Below are 12,828 nucleotides of genomic sequence, written 5' to 3'. Positions count from 1 at the left end.
TTTACCTGATGAAATCTTTTAAGATGGAGAATTAGGATAGCTGGAACAGCAGAAATGAGCAATTGCTTCCTGGCATTAGTATACACCCCTTCAGCTTTCTTTTCTGCATAAAATATAATATAATAAATTTATTTGTAAAATGCCATTTTATACATTATCCACCATGTAATATGGTAAACATTTATATAGATGCATCATACCACAGTTTTGAAAATGTTAAAAAAGAAATTAACTTCTGGTTACAGGGAACCTCTACTCATTCACAAAACTTCACTAAAATAAAAGGGTTTTTTTTTTTTTAATTTTAGGCACACACCTATAAGGACAAATAGTAGGGGAAGTGACACTTGCAACATAATTTTGGAAGCTGGAAAGCAGATAGACCAGTAGTGACTTATGCCAGTGCCCTCCAAAGACCACCACAAACACATCTGTAGTTGAAAAAAATTGGGTCATTACTCACTGTAGTGAAAGGAGATCGTGTATCCTGGGAACGATGGGGCATTTCAGTAAGAGGCTGCCAGAAAGGACTTATGATAGGATCTGAATATGGTCAATTGCACATTTAAGTTGCATTAATGTAAGCTGGCATTTCTTCCTCTCCCATTGAGATATTTCTTTAATTACTAATGTATTAGGTATGTCTTCATTCTGATGCTTTGACATCTGGGGCCTTGCTGACAATGGAGAGGGCCTCTCCCAGACCTAGCTCATTCCTAGATAGCAAACAACTTAAGTGTGCCTTTCATATGCAAACCACCCAATCCAAAGCCCATACCCCATCACCTTCTTTATTGGGCTCTAATACGTTAGGCCGCCATTCACCCATCCTAATCATACCAGGGCCAGCTACCAGACAACTAGAGACAGCCCCTATACCTCAGAGTCTACTTAAATTATTCAAAACTACTCAATCCTAAACCTGTCTACCCTGCCTCATCCATCCCTTCCCTCGGAAACCACAATAAAGGCTCTTGTCCACGTTTTCCCCATCACTCCGTCTCCTGACCAACCCTGGCGCTTCCCCTTGTGGCCCTGCATGGCATGGCTTAGCATGCCCCCTCCTCTTGGGAACTGTAAGTAATAAACTACTGGAACTGTAAGTAATAAACTACCATTTCAGTGGCAATCATCTCCTGACCTGTTGGCCTCACCATACTTGAATAACAAAACCTACATTCTGAAACAACTAGTCACTAAGAATCAGAATGTTCTCTCCATTTAATGAAGGCTAGAGGTGCACTGAAAATTTACTTGACAAATCCCCTCTTTCCACTTCTCCCCAGTCAACAAAACATAGTTGTTATACTGCTAGCTTTATAACATAGTTACTTAAAATCTTCAACTTTGTATCTTATGATATGACTTTATACTAGATTGATGGGATTTGTAAACATTAATCTCACTAATGATACAATTTTAAGTCTTAGGGAAATGTCTTCTGGAAAGATTTCAGATAGCCAATCCTCTGATATAAGATGATGTAAAGTTGCGTTTTCAAGGCAGATATGGGAACTTCCTGTTCTTCAATTTATTTCAACAAAATCTATTGAAAACTTACTCTGCCCAATCAGTGTCTTCAGTGCTGACATATAAACATGAGTAAGACAACCCCTGGCTTCCGAGCAGCTGAAGTATGGAGACAAGGTTCTTAGGTTCCTCTGTTTGGGATCTATAACCCATTAGTCACTGATTCTCAGATAATCCATGAATACTTGAAAAAACAAAAAAAGTAAGCTAAATACTTACCTGCAGAACTAGTTTCCTTTTGGTACTTCTGTTTCTTTTCAGTACAGTTTTCACACAGAAGCTTGTTATTTCCCATTAGTAATTCCATAGATGTGAACTGATAGAGACAGGACTGAATTGAACATTCTTTAGAAGAAGTTATATAGCTCTGAGAAAGGGTCTGAAAAGCATTTTGGGGGCTGTGAGACACCACATGCTTGTCCTCTGTAAAACATAAATTATTTGAAACATTTAGTGGTTGATTTTCTCTGTCAAAATCCCTATCTCCAGTTACAGTGCTTCTCAAATGAAGTTCAGAAATAGCTTCGGCCACTCTGTCATCACCACTGTCACTCTCCTTGGTGAGTGGTTCACTCTCTGATGGACGGTGAAGGTGCCCATTTGCGTGCACAGAGTAGCCACTGCTGGATCTCAGCAACAAAGCCTGCTTAGGGGCACTTTCAGATTCTGAAGGCTCGCTGTCAGCATCAACACTACTTTCAGAAAGGCTGGCTTCTTTTTCACTGCCATCGGTAGGACTGTCAGTCAGAGTCGATTCAGTGTTCATGATGCTTGCAAACAATGGAGAATCTCCATTCAGTTCAAGGTTTTCATTTTCCTGGTGTATGATAACAGCTTTATCTTCTCCAGATGGCAATTCTCTTGTACATTTTCTGCCATGAATTAGTTGATTCTGTAAGTTGACAGTGTTTTCAGAGAAAAGAATCTTGTGACCTTACTGAAAATAAATGCCAGTAAGTCTTATTTAAACATTTCACATTTACTAAAATACTATTTCTAGTACTTCTGAAATCCATTTCCTAAATCCACCTAAACTATAATCAATAGAAGATATGCTAACAAAAAGCTCTAATTTAAAAATAAACTTTTACACAAGAAACCAACAATAATGGTTACCTATTTATGAAGAGGGAACAGGACTTTTGGGGAACAGTGCTATGAGGGAGGCTTTTTAAGTGTAAACTTTTGCATGCTCTCTGGGCTTGCCATATAAAGGGCCTTCCAACAGAGAAAATTAAATCTGATAATACATCAATTGCCAATTTAGTACAAATCATATCACGTAAAAAAGGTTTTTATTTTAAAATGAGGTACAAGTTCAGATTGATTTATTTAAATTTATACGCTATAATTCAACAACCAGGTGTGCCTCTAGTGAAATAATGGGTCTACACAATGGTCGTCAGTGACTGATAGTATCACAGAAAGAGATGGGTCAAACATGATGTGCATGTCCTGATGGAGATACACACCACCATTTAAAAGTTTTCTTGCCAAAAATTAACTAAATAACCAAACTTAAAACTAATTAGGCCTCTAGCTCTAACTGCCTTACAGAGGAAATAAAAGGGACAGAGGCACCTGTTAACAACATGCAGGTGAATTACTGCATGTAAAATGAATTACAATAACATGCAGAATGTTATAACATACAAAAAAAAAAACTACTGATGTGGCAATGTGAGAAACTGATGAAAAAAAAGACCTGATTTCTACAACAAATAAATTATAAAGAGGAAAAAAAAGGTAGAATCTGTGGATTAAAAGACGTTCATGAAATATGACAATCTATAGATCTTTTTTAGATCTTAAATTCAAATATGCTTGAAAAAGCAAAAACAAAAAGGAAGTATTTTATAGTTGCAGAAACTTAAATTATGACTAGATGTTTGTGATGTTAAGAAGTTTTTAAAATATTTTTAGGTATAATAATGGTACTATGGTATACCTTTAAAAAGAGCACCTTTTAGAAATATACATTGAAGTATATGATATATTTGGGATTTATTTCAAAATACCGGATGAGAAGGAGAATGTGGGATAGATACAGATAAAACATGATTTGCTGTGAGCTGATAACTATGAAGCTGAGAAAAGGGTACATGGGAGTTATACTTTTTCCCCTACTTTGTATACTTTTGAAGTTTTTCTTAATAAAAAGTTTTTTTTTTTTAAAAAGGTTGTCTCACAAATATATATAATCTTACCTTATCTTTAGATGAAGAATGCTTCTTGGTGGCTCTGGGTTGATGAGTATTCTCTACAGTGACAGTGCCACTGTATTGACCACTATCTGTCTCCTGTAAGCTTCTATATTTACTCACTCTTCCCAAAAGTACAGGCTTTGAAACCTATATAGATATACCATGGATACAACACAAAACTTGTTTAGAAAATAAATTCTGGATGTAATCTACTTTTGAAAATTTCTAACTCATTTGAAATGTAGATAGTTTCCTTAACATTAATTCTCAAAACATAAAACATAAGGGTTTAAATTCCTTGAGAACTATATCATACTTTATTCATGCGTACACAACCTCCAATATCAAATACACTGTACCAACTCAATTAGTATCTATAAAAAGCAATGACTCTCAGATACCTGACAATACACTCAACAAATGTCTAAATATATGAATGAATCAATGCCCTTCACAAAAGACCTAAGGTTTTTTCTCCTTACCCTTTCTTCTATTATAGGAAGTGAAATATCAATAAAAGGATCTTTCACCATGGAGATCTTAAAAAGAAAACATATTGAGAACTTCAGTTAGAATTCTAATATAGATAATGTAGTTTTGTAAAGTCTTAAAGAAATCAAACTTCCCAGGCAACTTAAAATTTTAAGTTAAAAAATGTTCCTGGAATAAACAGTAATTTAATTGGATACAGCCACTTATTTTGCTAATCAAAATAAGATATTTCAAAACATCAGTAAGTGCAACCCAGCTGAATTTTATAATTCTGCTAATATGACTAGCCTGTAATATTTAAAGTAACTTTAAAATAAACTGTGTTTAATAAAACTGATAAACTGAAGATATAAACACAATTTTGGTGAAATTAAGGCTATAAAATAAATATGAAATATTAAGAAAAAGCCATGAAAAAGCCAGAGCTTGACTGTTTCGTAGATTCTTCAGTATAATTCTGTCCTGAAAGCTCCTCTCCAAATATTCAATACCTTGTAGTAACTTATGGTGAAAAATATGAAAATGAATATATGTATCTTCATGTATGACTGAAGCATTATGCTGTACACCAGAAATTGACACATTGTAAACTGACTATACTTCAATAAAAACATATATATATTTTTTTAAGTAAAAAAAAAAAAGTTCCTGTCTAGCTTGTGAAAAAGAAATCAACTTCTATGTTGAATACACTATAAATGTAAGTTGAGTTGACCAGTGAACAATGCCGGCAGGAGGGCGGGGCAGCGGTTAAGGGTGCTGACCCCCATCGTTCCCACCAGCCAAAAATCAGAGTATAACTTTACAGTCAGGGCTCTTTATCCAGGGTTCTGCAGTTACAGATTCAACCAAACGCAGACCATGTAGTGCTGTAGTAGTATTTACTGAAAAGAAATTTTTGTGTAAGCGGCTCCTTGCAGTTCAAACCCATGTTGTTCCTGGGTCAACCATAATATCATGGTGACACAGTCTATGCCTCAGTATGACAGGCTAGAAGGAGATATAATATAAAGCCCTGACTTTGTAAGACTAGAGAGATAGGAAGGTGATTCGGACTCTGGGAGAGGAAAATGAACACAAAGACTCTCTTTTATGATTAAAATCTGAAAGAAGTTTAAACCCATCATACTCTAAGGCACATGCTTTCAGAAGAATTCCTTACCAACCAACTGAAAACCTATAAAAATTTGTACGTGATTTAAGTTGTTGTTAAAGTACAGATGGCATTCAAAATGAAAATTATCACTAAATTCAAAGATGAGTCAAGTCTGCCTTAAAAAAAAACCCTTCAACAAATCATATAAATGTAAAATATTTTAAAGTAGATCAGCCTAAATTATGTTAAATTATTAAATTATTATTATTATACTAAATTATTAAATTATTACTATTGAGATTATAATTGAGGGGAATGCATACTTATATAACATAGTTACTCTCTCCACAGAAATTTCTCTTTCATTTTCAATCCAAACAAGCAGCTAACAACACATGGGAGCATATTAAAATAGGCTAAATGAACTCCACAGGTGTGTCAAAAGGAAAAACTAGATAACACATTTACTTTGAAAAATTATACATTATGTTTATTTATACATTATATTTATTTATACATTATGTGAAGGATTTATTTTTAAAAGACTTCCAAAAACTATTACGTAGTCATCTGTCACAAATAAAAATAAATGACTACTGATGATTACGTGCGAAAGAAAATGAAAACAATGTGACCATAATCTATTCTGTACTGAAGCGAATTTCGAAGTACCTACATTTGCACATTCTTCACACATGACCGTGCTAGTTAATTCACCAATAAAGATACGATCTATGAAGTTCATTTTCACACCTTCTCTTCCATATGCTGTAAAAATAATACTTTTTAATGTAAAAAACATGTCAATTATCAACCTAACAATGTAACAGGCTTTTTTTTTCTGTTGAATCAGAAGAAATCTAAATAAGGTAGACATCCATACCATATTTTTCTCTATGTTATGTCTTTCTCCTTTAGTAATTCCACAGAGAAAATGCGACTATCAACTACAGTAGTTTCCAAGAAATAACAAACTGTTCTTAAACTTAAGAAGTAAAATACATAGAATAGTAACAGCTATTCACATCATACTCAACTGCTCCCACCAGACTCTTTAAAGCCTCTGTGCCTAACCTGGAAGTAGGCAGAGGGATGGGAAAAGAGATTATGGTTTAGGATTACAGATGCCAGGACCGTAACTGTGGAAACAACAGAGTAGTAACAGACAACAATGCATAGTGTAAAGAATTAACATGGCAATTAATAACTCAGCTATATATGTTACTCCTCAAGTATATAAAAAATGCTAAAACTATTCTGTTTGCAAAATATTTATAAATAAAAGAAAACTATGCCTGTGATTTGCTTCAAAATAATATGGAGTTGGGGAAAACAAGACGAACATAATACACCACAGTGGGGTGATAGGCACACACATGCGCTTCATTATACTATTCTCTCTAACGGAAGCTGGAAATTTTCCATCATAAACCATGAGGAAAACATATTCACAAACCTATCCACTCCTCTTTCAGACTTCTATCCTTTTTGGATCTCTACCTTCAAATTTCATATAAACAACATTTTAAATCAAACATTATTTGAAGCACTGAATGACAGAGCAGACTTTTATCTGGATATATCAATAAACATTTATTAATTATGATGATAACTACTTAGAAATTATGTTAAACTAAGACGTTTCATTAAGAAAAATTGCATGAAGTATTGAAAATAGGTGAGATTACAAAACTGGAAAGGGGTGAAAGAAAAACTGAGCAGTTATCCTCAACATGCACTAGATGGCACTATTTCAAAACAAAAGAACAAACAGCATCCTTGGGAATCCATATTTTTAAAAATCTTGAACCTTTAACTGTATATAAAGTTTTGTCATATACAATCATAATGTATGTATTTTTTTTATAAATTAAAGACATACAGAATATACATATAATGCTACCAAAACACAGAAGTTAGAAAAGAGAATAAATAAAATACAAATAATATTTTTTAAAGTTTTCTAAAAAAGATGACTTCACATTACCATTAGTTATTATCTCAAGGCAGAATATACATTTAGGACAAGGTAAATTGCCCATGACATGGGATATAAACCCACACTTAAATACTGATCATTGTAAATGATCAGCTTTGGTTAGTTAACATTCTTGCCTCATATTTTGGCCAATGAAGAGTCAACACTGGGAGCTGACACGTACGCTTGACTTAATAGTACTCCCTTTAGTAAATGGCTTCCTTACAGGAATCTCTGCAGCACTTACACATTTTGTCTAGTTAAAAATAGACAATGTCCACAATCTGATTATCTAAGCAAACTTCAACTGCAAAATGATAGTGTGATAAAAGTGAACTTCAAAGCGAGGTTGCTACTTTCAACAACCTTTCTAGTCTCCCATAGGATACTTCATCTGAGGACATCAGTGTCAATCTGTGTATTTGATGTTAGTTATATTTTTAAAAATTCACATGGATTCTAACATTTTCTTCCTTTCTTAAGATTAATTTATTTGGGAGGGGTAGAGGGAGATAATTAAGTATTTATTTATTCATTTATATGCAGGCACTGGGGATTGAACCCAGGACCTCATGCATGCTAAGCACACACTCTACCACTGAGCTATACCCACCCCACCCCCTAACATTTTCTTTCTATGACCCATTAGACTATCTTGCAGCCACAGGAGTTAAGTACACTCTCCTTTTAAGGCTGCTATTTCAGAGAATTAGTTCACATAAAGCTCAGTTCTTTTTCCCACAAACGAAACTTAATATTTTCTTCTAGAAAAGTTTTTTTAAGAAGAAAGTTTTAACAGTGAAAGAGTCAACATACCTTTGACTTTTTTTCTAGTTTCATCATCAGCAGTTTTAGTAGTTGGGTTGTTAAATGCTTTTAGAATGCCAGCTTGTATTCGCTATAAAACAAAGTAATAAGAATTTAATAAGAATCTATACTAGAATGTATTCTTTCAAAGCATTATTTTGTGTTCCTATGAACAGAAACTGGTTTAATAACAGTCAACTCAAGCCTCATTCTCTTAGTAAGAGGAGGACTTTCAAACAGCAAGGTACACTGGATTTCAGTTCCCTAGTATGTAAAATAAAATAACTGAATTAAAAAAAAATTAAGTATGTCCTTTCTTCCAGTTCTAAAATTCCATGAATACTTCTCTAATGCCAAATTCTCCCCCAAACAAAAGCCAAGGTCCCTATGGTTAGGTTCCCTCTTGCGTTTAATGTGTTTTTCTCAGTCTACCAAAAGCAAGCAGCCTAGTCTCATTTTTCTTATAGGTTAGAGTAAGTTCTCCTTCTTATCCCTTCTCTCCCCTATCTCTCCCTGTCTCTCACCCCCTCCCTCCCTCTCTCCTACTCTGTCCCTAAAATGATTTATTCCATAATCAGGATAAAGAGTAACAGACCATATGAAATTTCTTATCTATGAAGAAAATCTTAATATATAAGAAACATATTAAACTATGACCTCCATGCAGATTATTTTACTTACATACACATATTTGACTAAAGTCCAGAATACTGTCCACAGCAAGAATACCACGAATCTTAACTGTAGTTTTATTTGAATTTGTTGTCAATAATGATATTATTGGGATATTTGGTAATAGCTATTAAAATTCCATATGTATGTATCATTTTATCAGGCAATCTCATTTCTGTACTTACACAGATATACACATGCAAAATAACATATACATTATTCATCACAGCACTGTTTACAAAAGCAAGAACACTGGAAACAACATACAAGGGACAATCAATGAGGAATTAGATATGTTGAGCTTAAAAAAGAAGGAAGCTTCCTATCTTCTGATATGGAAAGACTGCTACAACGTTATCTGAAAAAAAGACAGAGGTATAAATAGTATATGCCACTTTTTGAAAAAAAGAAAAAATATACATATATATACACCACCAAATGAGAGCATAAATCAAGAAAGACAACAACGTGGTTTACAGGCAACAGCAGGGTGGACACATAAGAAAGGCAAAGGGAATTCCCAGAAGCACAGTTAGGAAGAATTCCAGGATGATGCCTATGCATCTAATGTGGGAGCTGACCAATCCAGACTGGAGTAATCAGACTTAGGAGATGGATGTACTGTCAACACCAGGATCCCCTCTGCCACTGTACCATGTTTTTAATCCAAGAACAGAATACATGGGGAATGAACTGCTAATGTTCTTATTTGCCCCTCCGTGCCCTGCTACCTGGGTCAGCAGAGGATACACATTACCCGCCAGAACTGTTCTACTTGGACCTGTTCCTGAGAGCTATGTGATGGGCAATGATGAACTCAGAAGCAGAAAATACAGAGCAACCTCCAAACTTTTGGACCAGAGAGCTAGTACCTAGTCTCTCCTACATCTCTGCCAGTTGCTTTGACTTTGACAATCGTGGCTCAGAACACAGTCATCATCTTGCCTCCTGACTTCCCCAGAAAGAGCTCTTGTAAACTCTGGGAAGCCAAAGCCAGACTATGCTCCAGAGATTCTTTCAAATCATCTTCTTTTGGGAACCTTCATCCAATAATGACAATAGGTTTGTGTTTGCTACTCAGTTTTATAAAACCAGACTATATACTGTTTAAGCATACAGAGGTAGCTCTAAAAACTGTAAGAAAAATCAATGAAATGATTTCTGTAAAAGTCAAAATAGTGGTTACCTACCATGAAGAAGTGTTTGAAAAAAAAAAAGGAATAGGTAGCTTCTACGGTATTAATAACATTCTTTTTTTTTTTAAACTCTGGGGGTGGTGGTAGGCAGGAGTGCTAATAGTATTTATATTATACTTTAAACCATATGTATATTTGTACACATTCTTCTGTATGTGATACGTTTTATAAATTTAACGCCCTCCCCCAATAATTATGAAACTGAGTTTTGTTTATTAACTAGCCTATGATCAGTATATTTCCTAGAACTGATCACTATTCTGTTCCAGTGCATTTTCAAAGTTAATGCAAGATTCAAAAACTTAAATATATGCACAGTAGGGTATAAAAGTAAACATACAGCAATCCATATCATGTCATGTTGTCTTAAAATATACTTATATATATGAAGGAAAGTAAAATAATGTATCCCAGAAGCTATTAAATATTGAAATAATCTCCAATTCAGACTCAATAAATTTGAAAATTGATATAACTCATGTAGAGTCTAAGCTAAAGTTGACTTTTACACCTTGAAAAAAGAATTTACTGAACTAAAATAAGCAAATTAGAATGGTGCAAATTACATGCAGGAGAAATATTTAATGGACCTAAATGAAAGGTTCCAATAAATACCTATGTTTACCTATAAATATTTAATACAACTATAAAAAGCCTCTCCAGCTACTAAAGATAAACTTAACTCAATTTAGAAGTCTGTAAAGTTATTGTACAATTTGAACATTGTACTAATTCAGATGTGTTCAACATGATTTAATGAGCCTTTACCACACTCTGAAATGTAAGCTACGATAACACTCTTTAAAAAAAAGTAAAAAAAAAAAAAAAAGCGGTTTAAATTAATAACTTTTAAACTATTAGAATTTTGTTTTTTTATTGTATCTTAGCCACAAATTTATATTCTCTGCTCTAAACTGTTAAAGAGTTAGTTAATAGGTAATTCATCATGCTGAATAAAATAAGTGGGCACAGGTCCATCTACAACCTTTCATCATTAACAGTTGTGCTTTGAACCATTTAGATTTAAAAAAAAAAAAAGATTTTGGTCAGGGAGCTGCTAACAACTGCAGCGTATTAATCAGTTAGCAGTATCAAGGTTCAACTAGTTCAATCTCCATATTAAACTTCTTTCAAAAATAAGAATGCAAAAAACTCAATTTAAGTTAGCTGAGATATTCTACCTTTAAAATAATCTTACCCAATAATGTATTAAAATGATACATCTTTGAGACTATAATAAAAATGTAGTATCATTAATTTAGTGATAGCTCAAATTAAAAGGAAAAAAGTGAAGAGGCATATATTTCTAAGCTGAAAAGACTGCTTATAAAAGAAGTTCTTATAGTGAATTTGATTTTATTTCACACATAAAAAATTTACAATTTTTGCACAGATGATCCCTTTAGCCCTCTACTCAGCAGGACCATTTTATATTCCTCAACTTCACAGTTATAAGAAAAAGACTTCAATGAAACAATAAGAAAAGAGGTCAATAGTTTTTAATCATTACTAGAAGATTCTGGTGGCAGACATACCGCTGTAGCGTTCCTTCAATCAAAAAACACATGGCAGTGACAAACTACAACAGCAGCCCGATTAACAGCTGTGGAGTTCCCAGGCCAGACAATGCAGCTCCTGCCTGGGTACACACTGTAACTGACCGGCACGACTGTCCTTGCTTATGAGGCTGAACAGATCCACAGGCTTGACATTTTAATTTTGCCACACCATCTAAAACCCTCAAATAGGGGAAGGAGGATAAGAGCTTTCAAAAACCAATGTTTCCTGCTGTTATTGCCTGAGTTTTTAAGATACTGTGAATCCCAATGCACCACTACGACAAAAAAATAATTTAACTGTAACAAAGAATGCCATCAAGTAATAAAAGTAAAATAGAAAAAAATTATAGGGATAGAGTTTATTGTTTTATTTGTAATATCAACAGAGAAAACCAATGTAAAGAGGTAACTTTAATTCCATTTACAATGATACTTGACCACTATGCATTGAAGATATTTCTGCAAATCATAAGGAAAAAAAAATCATTCTAGGAACTAAGAGTCTGAGTCCTAAAGCAACTCCTACGTTATCTGTAGGCTCAGAAGGTCAAAATGTGTTTACTATTCATAATACAAAGACAGAGCATCTCTCTCCACCTTGCTGCCTTGTATCAACCCCTTCAGTAAGAGTATCAATATATTACAGTTATTGAATCAGATTTAACACTTTTTCAAATAGTGAAATAATTATGGTTAAATTTTAAATAGCAAGCTTTAAAAATGTACTATTTATACTAGTCACTGATGACCAAGCATTAAAATTAAACTTTAATAAGCAGTATTGTATAGAATTAGATCATTAGTTTGGTAGTCAGAAAGACTTCGGTTTGAATCTCCATTCTCGGTATCAGTTTCTAGATCTAAGAAAATGTGATCAAACATTAGCTTGGGGGATTGTGCTAATGTTCTCAAAACTTAACTAATTATAAATCTCTTAAATGATTTTTTAAAACAATACACAAATAAAATATAATACACAATTACAGTCAATTTAACAATTTATTCAAATTATATTCAAAATAACTGTAAACCCCCAAGAAATTAGCCAGTATAACTCATTTAAGAGACTGTTTTCTCCCCAATTCAAATTCTCAATTGTCCATTTAAAGGGTAAGCACAGACAACATATTCAGAAACATTCAGAGCACCTACTATGTGCAAGGCACATGGGACACCATTCCTTGAGGAGATCACAGTCTAAGACAGATGACAGACATAAATCTAAATAAAAAGTGGTAGAGTTCATAATCAAAATATATAAAACTAGATGGCAGAAATGGTCTGACCCCTTCAG

General features: G+C 33.8%; 1 protein-coding gene across 9 annotated transcripts in view; it reads right to left on the bottom strand.

Annotated features, from left to right (window-relative positions):
- Window positions 1-12,828, bottom strand: part of USP45 (ubiquitin specific peptidase 45) — a 59,428-nt gene that overhangs the window by 10,078 nt on the left and 36,522 nt on the right. For 6 of the 9 annotated variants that reach the window (XR_004321729.1, XM_032484402.1, XM_032484404.1 and 3 more), the window contains 6 exons: window positions 8,117-8,198; window positions 5,999-6,090; window positions 4,217-4,273; window positions 3,738-3,881; window positions 1,750-2,422; window positions 6-103 (listed from right to left, as the gene is read on the bottom strand). Coding sequence is in view for 8 of the 9 variants with exons in the window: in XM_032484402.1 (XP_032340293.1) it covers window positions 6-103; window positions 1,750-2,422; window positions 3,738-3,881; window positions 4,217-4,273; window positions 5,999-6,090; window positions 8,117-8,198 (1,146 nt within the window). In the remaining variant the exon portion in view is untranslated. Of the gene's footprint in view, window positions 1-5; window positions 104-1,749; window positions 2,468-3,737; window positions 3,882-4,216; window positions 4,274-5,998; window positions 6,091-8,116; window positions 8,199-12,828 lie in introns of those variants that run through there. The other 3 variants (XM_032484403.1, XM_032484409.1, XM_032484410.1) reach the window with 3 other exon arrangements.

Source organism: Camelus ferus, chromosome 8 (assembly GCF_009834535.1).
Source record: "Camelus ferus isolate YT-003-E chromosome 8, BCGSAC_Cfer_1.0, whole genome shotgun sequence".
Classification (NCBI taxonomy): domain Eukaryota; kingdom Metazoa; phylum Chordata; class Mammalia; order Artiodactyla; family Camelidae; genus Camelus; species Camelus ferus.
Note: the sequence above shows the minus strand (reverse complement) of the source record. Positions and strands in the feature narration are given on the sequence as shown.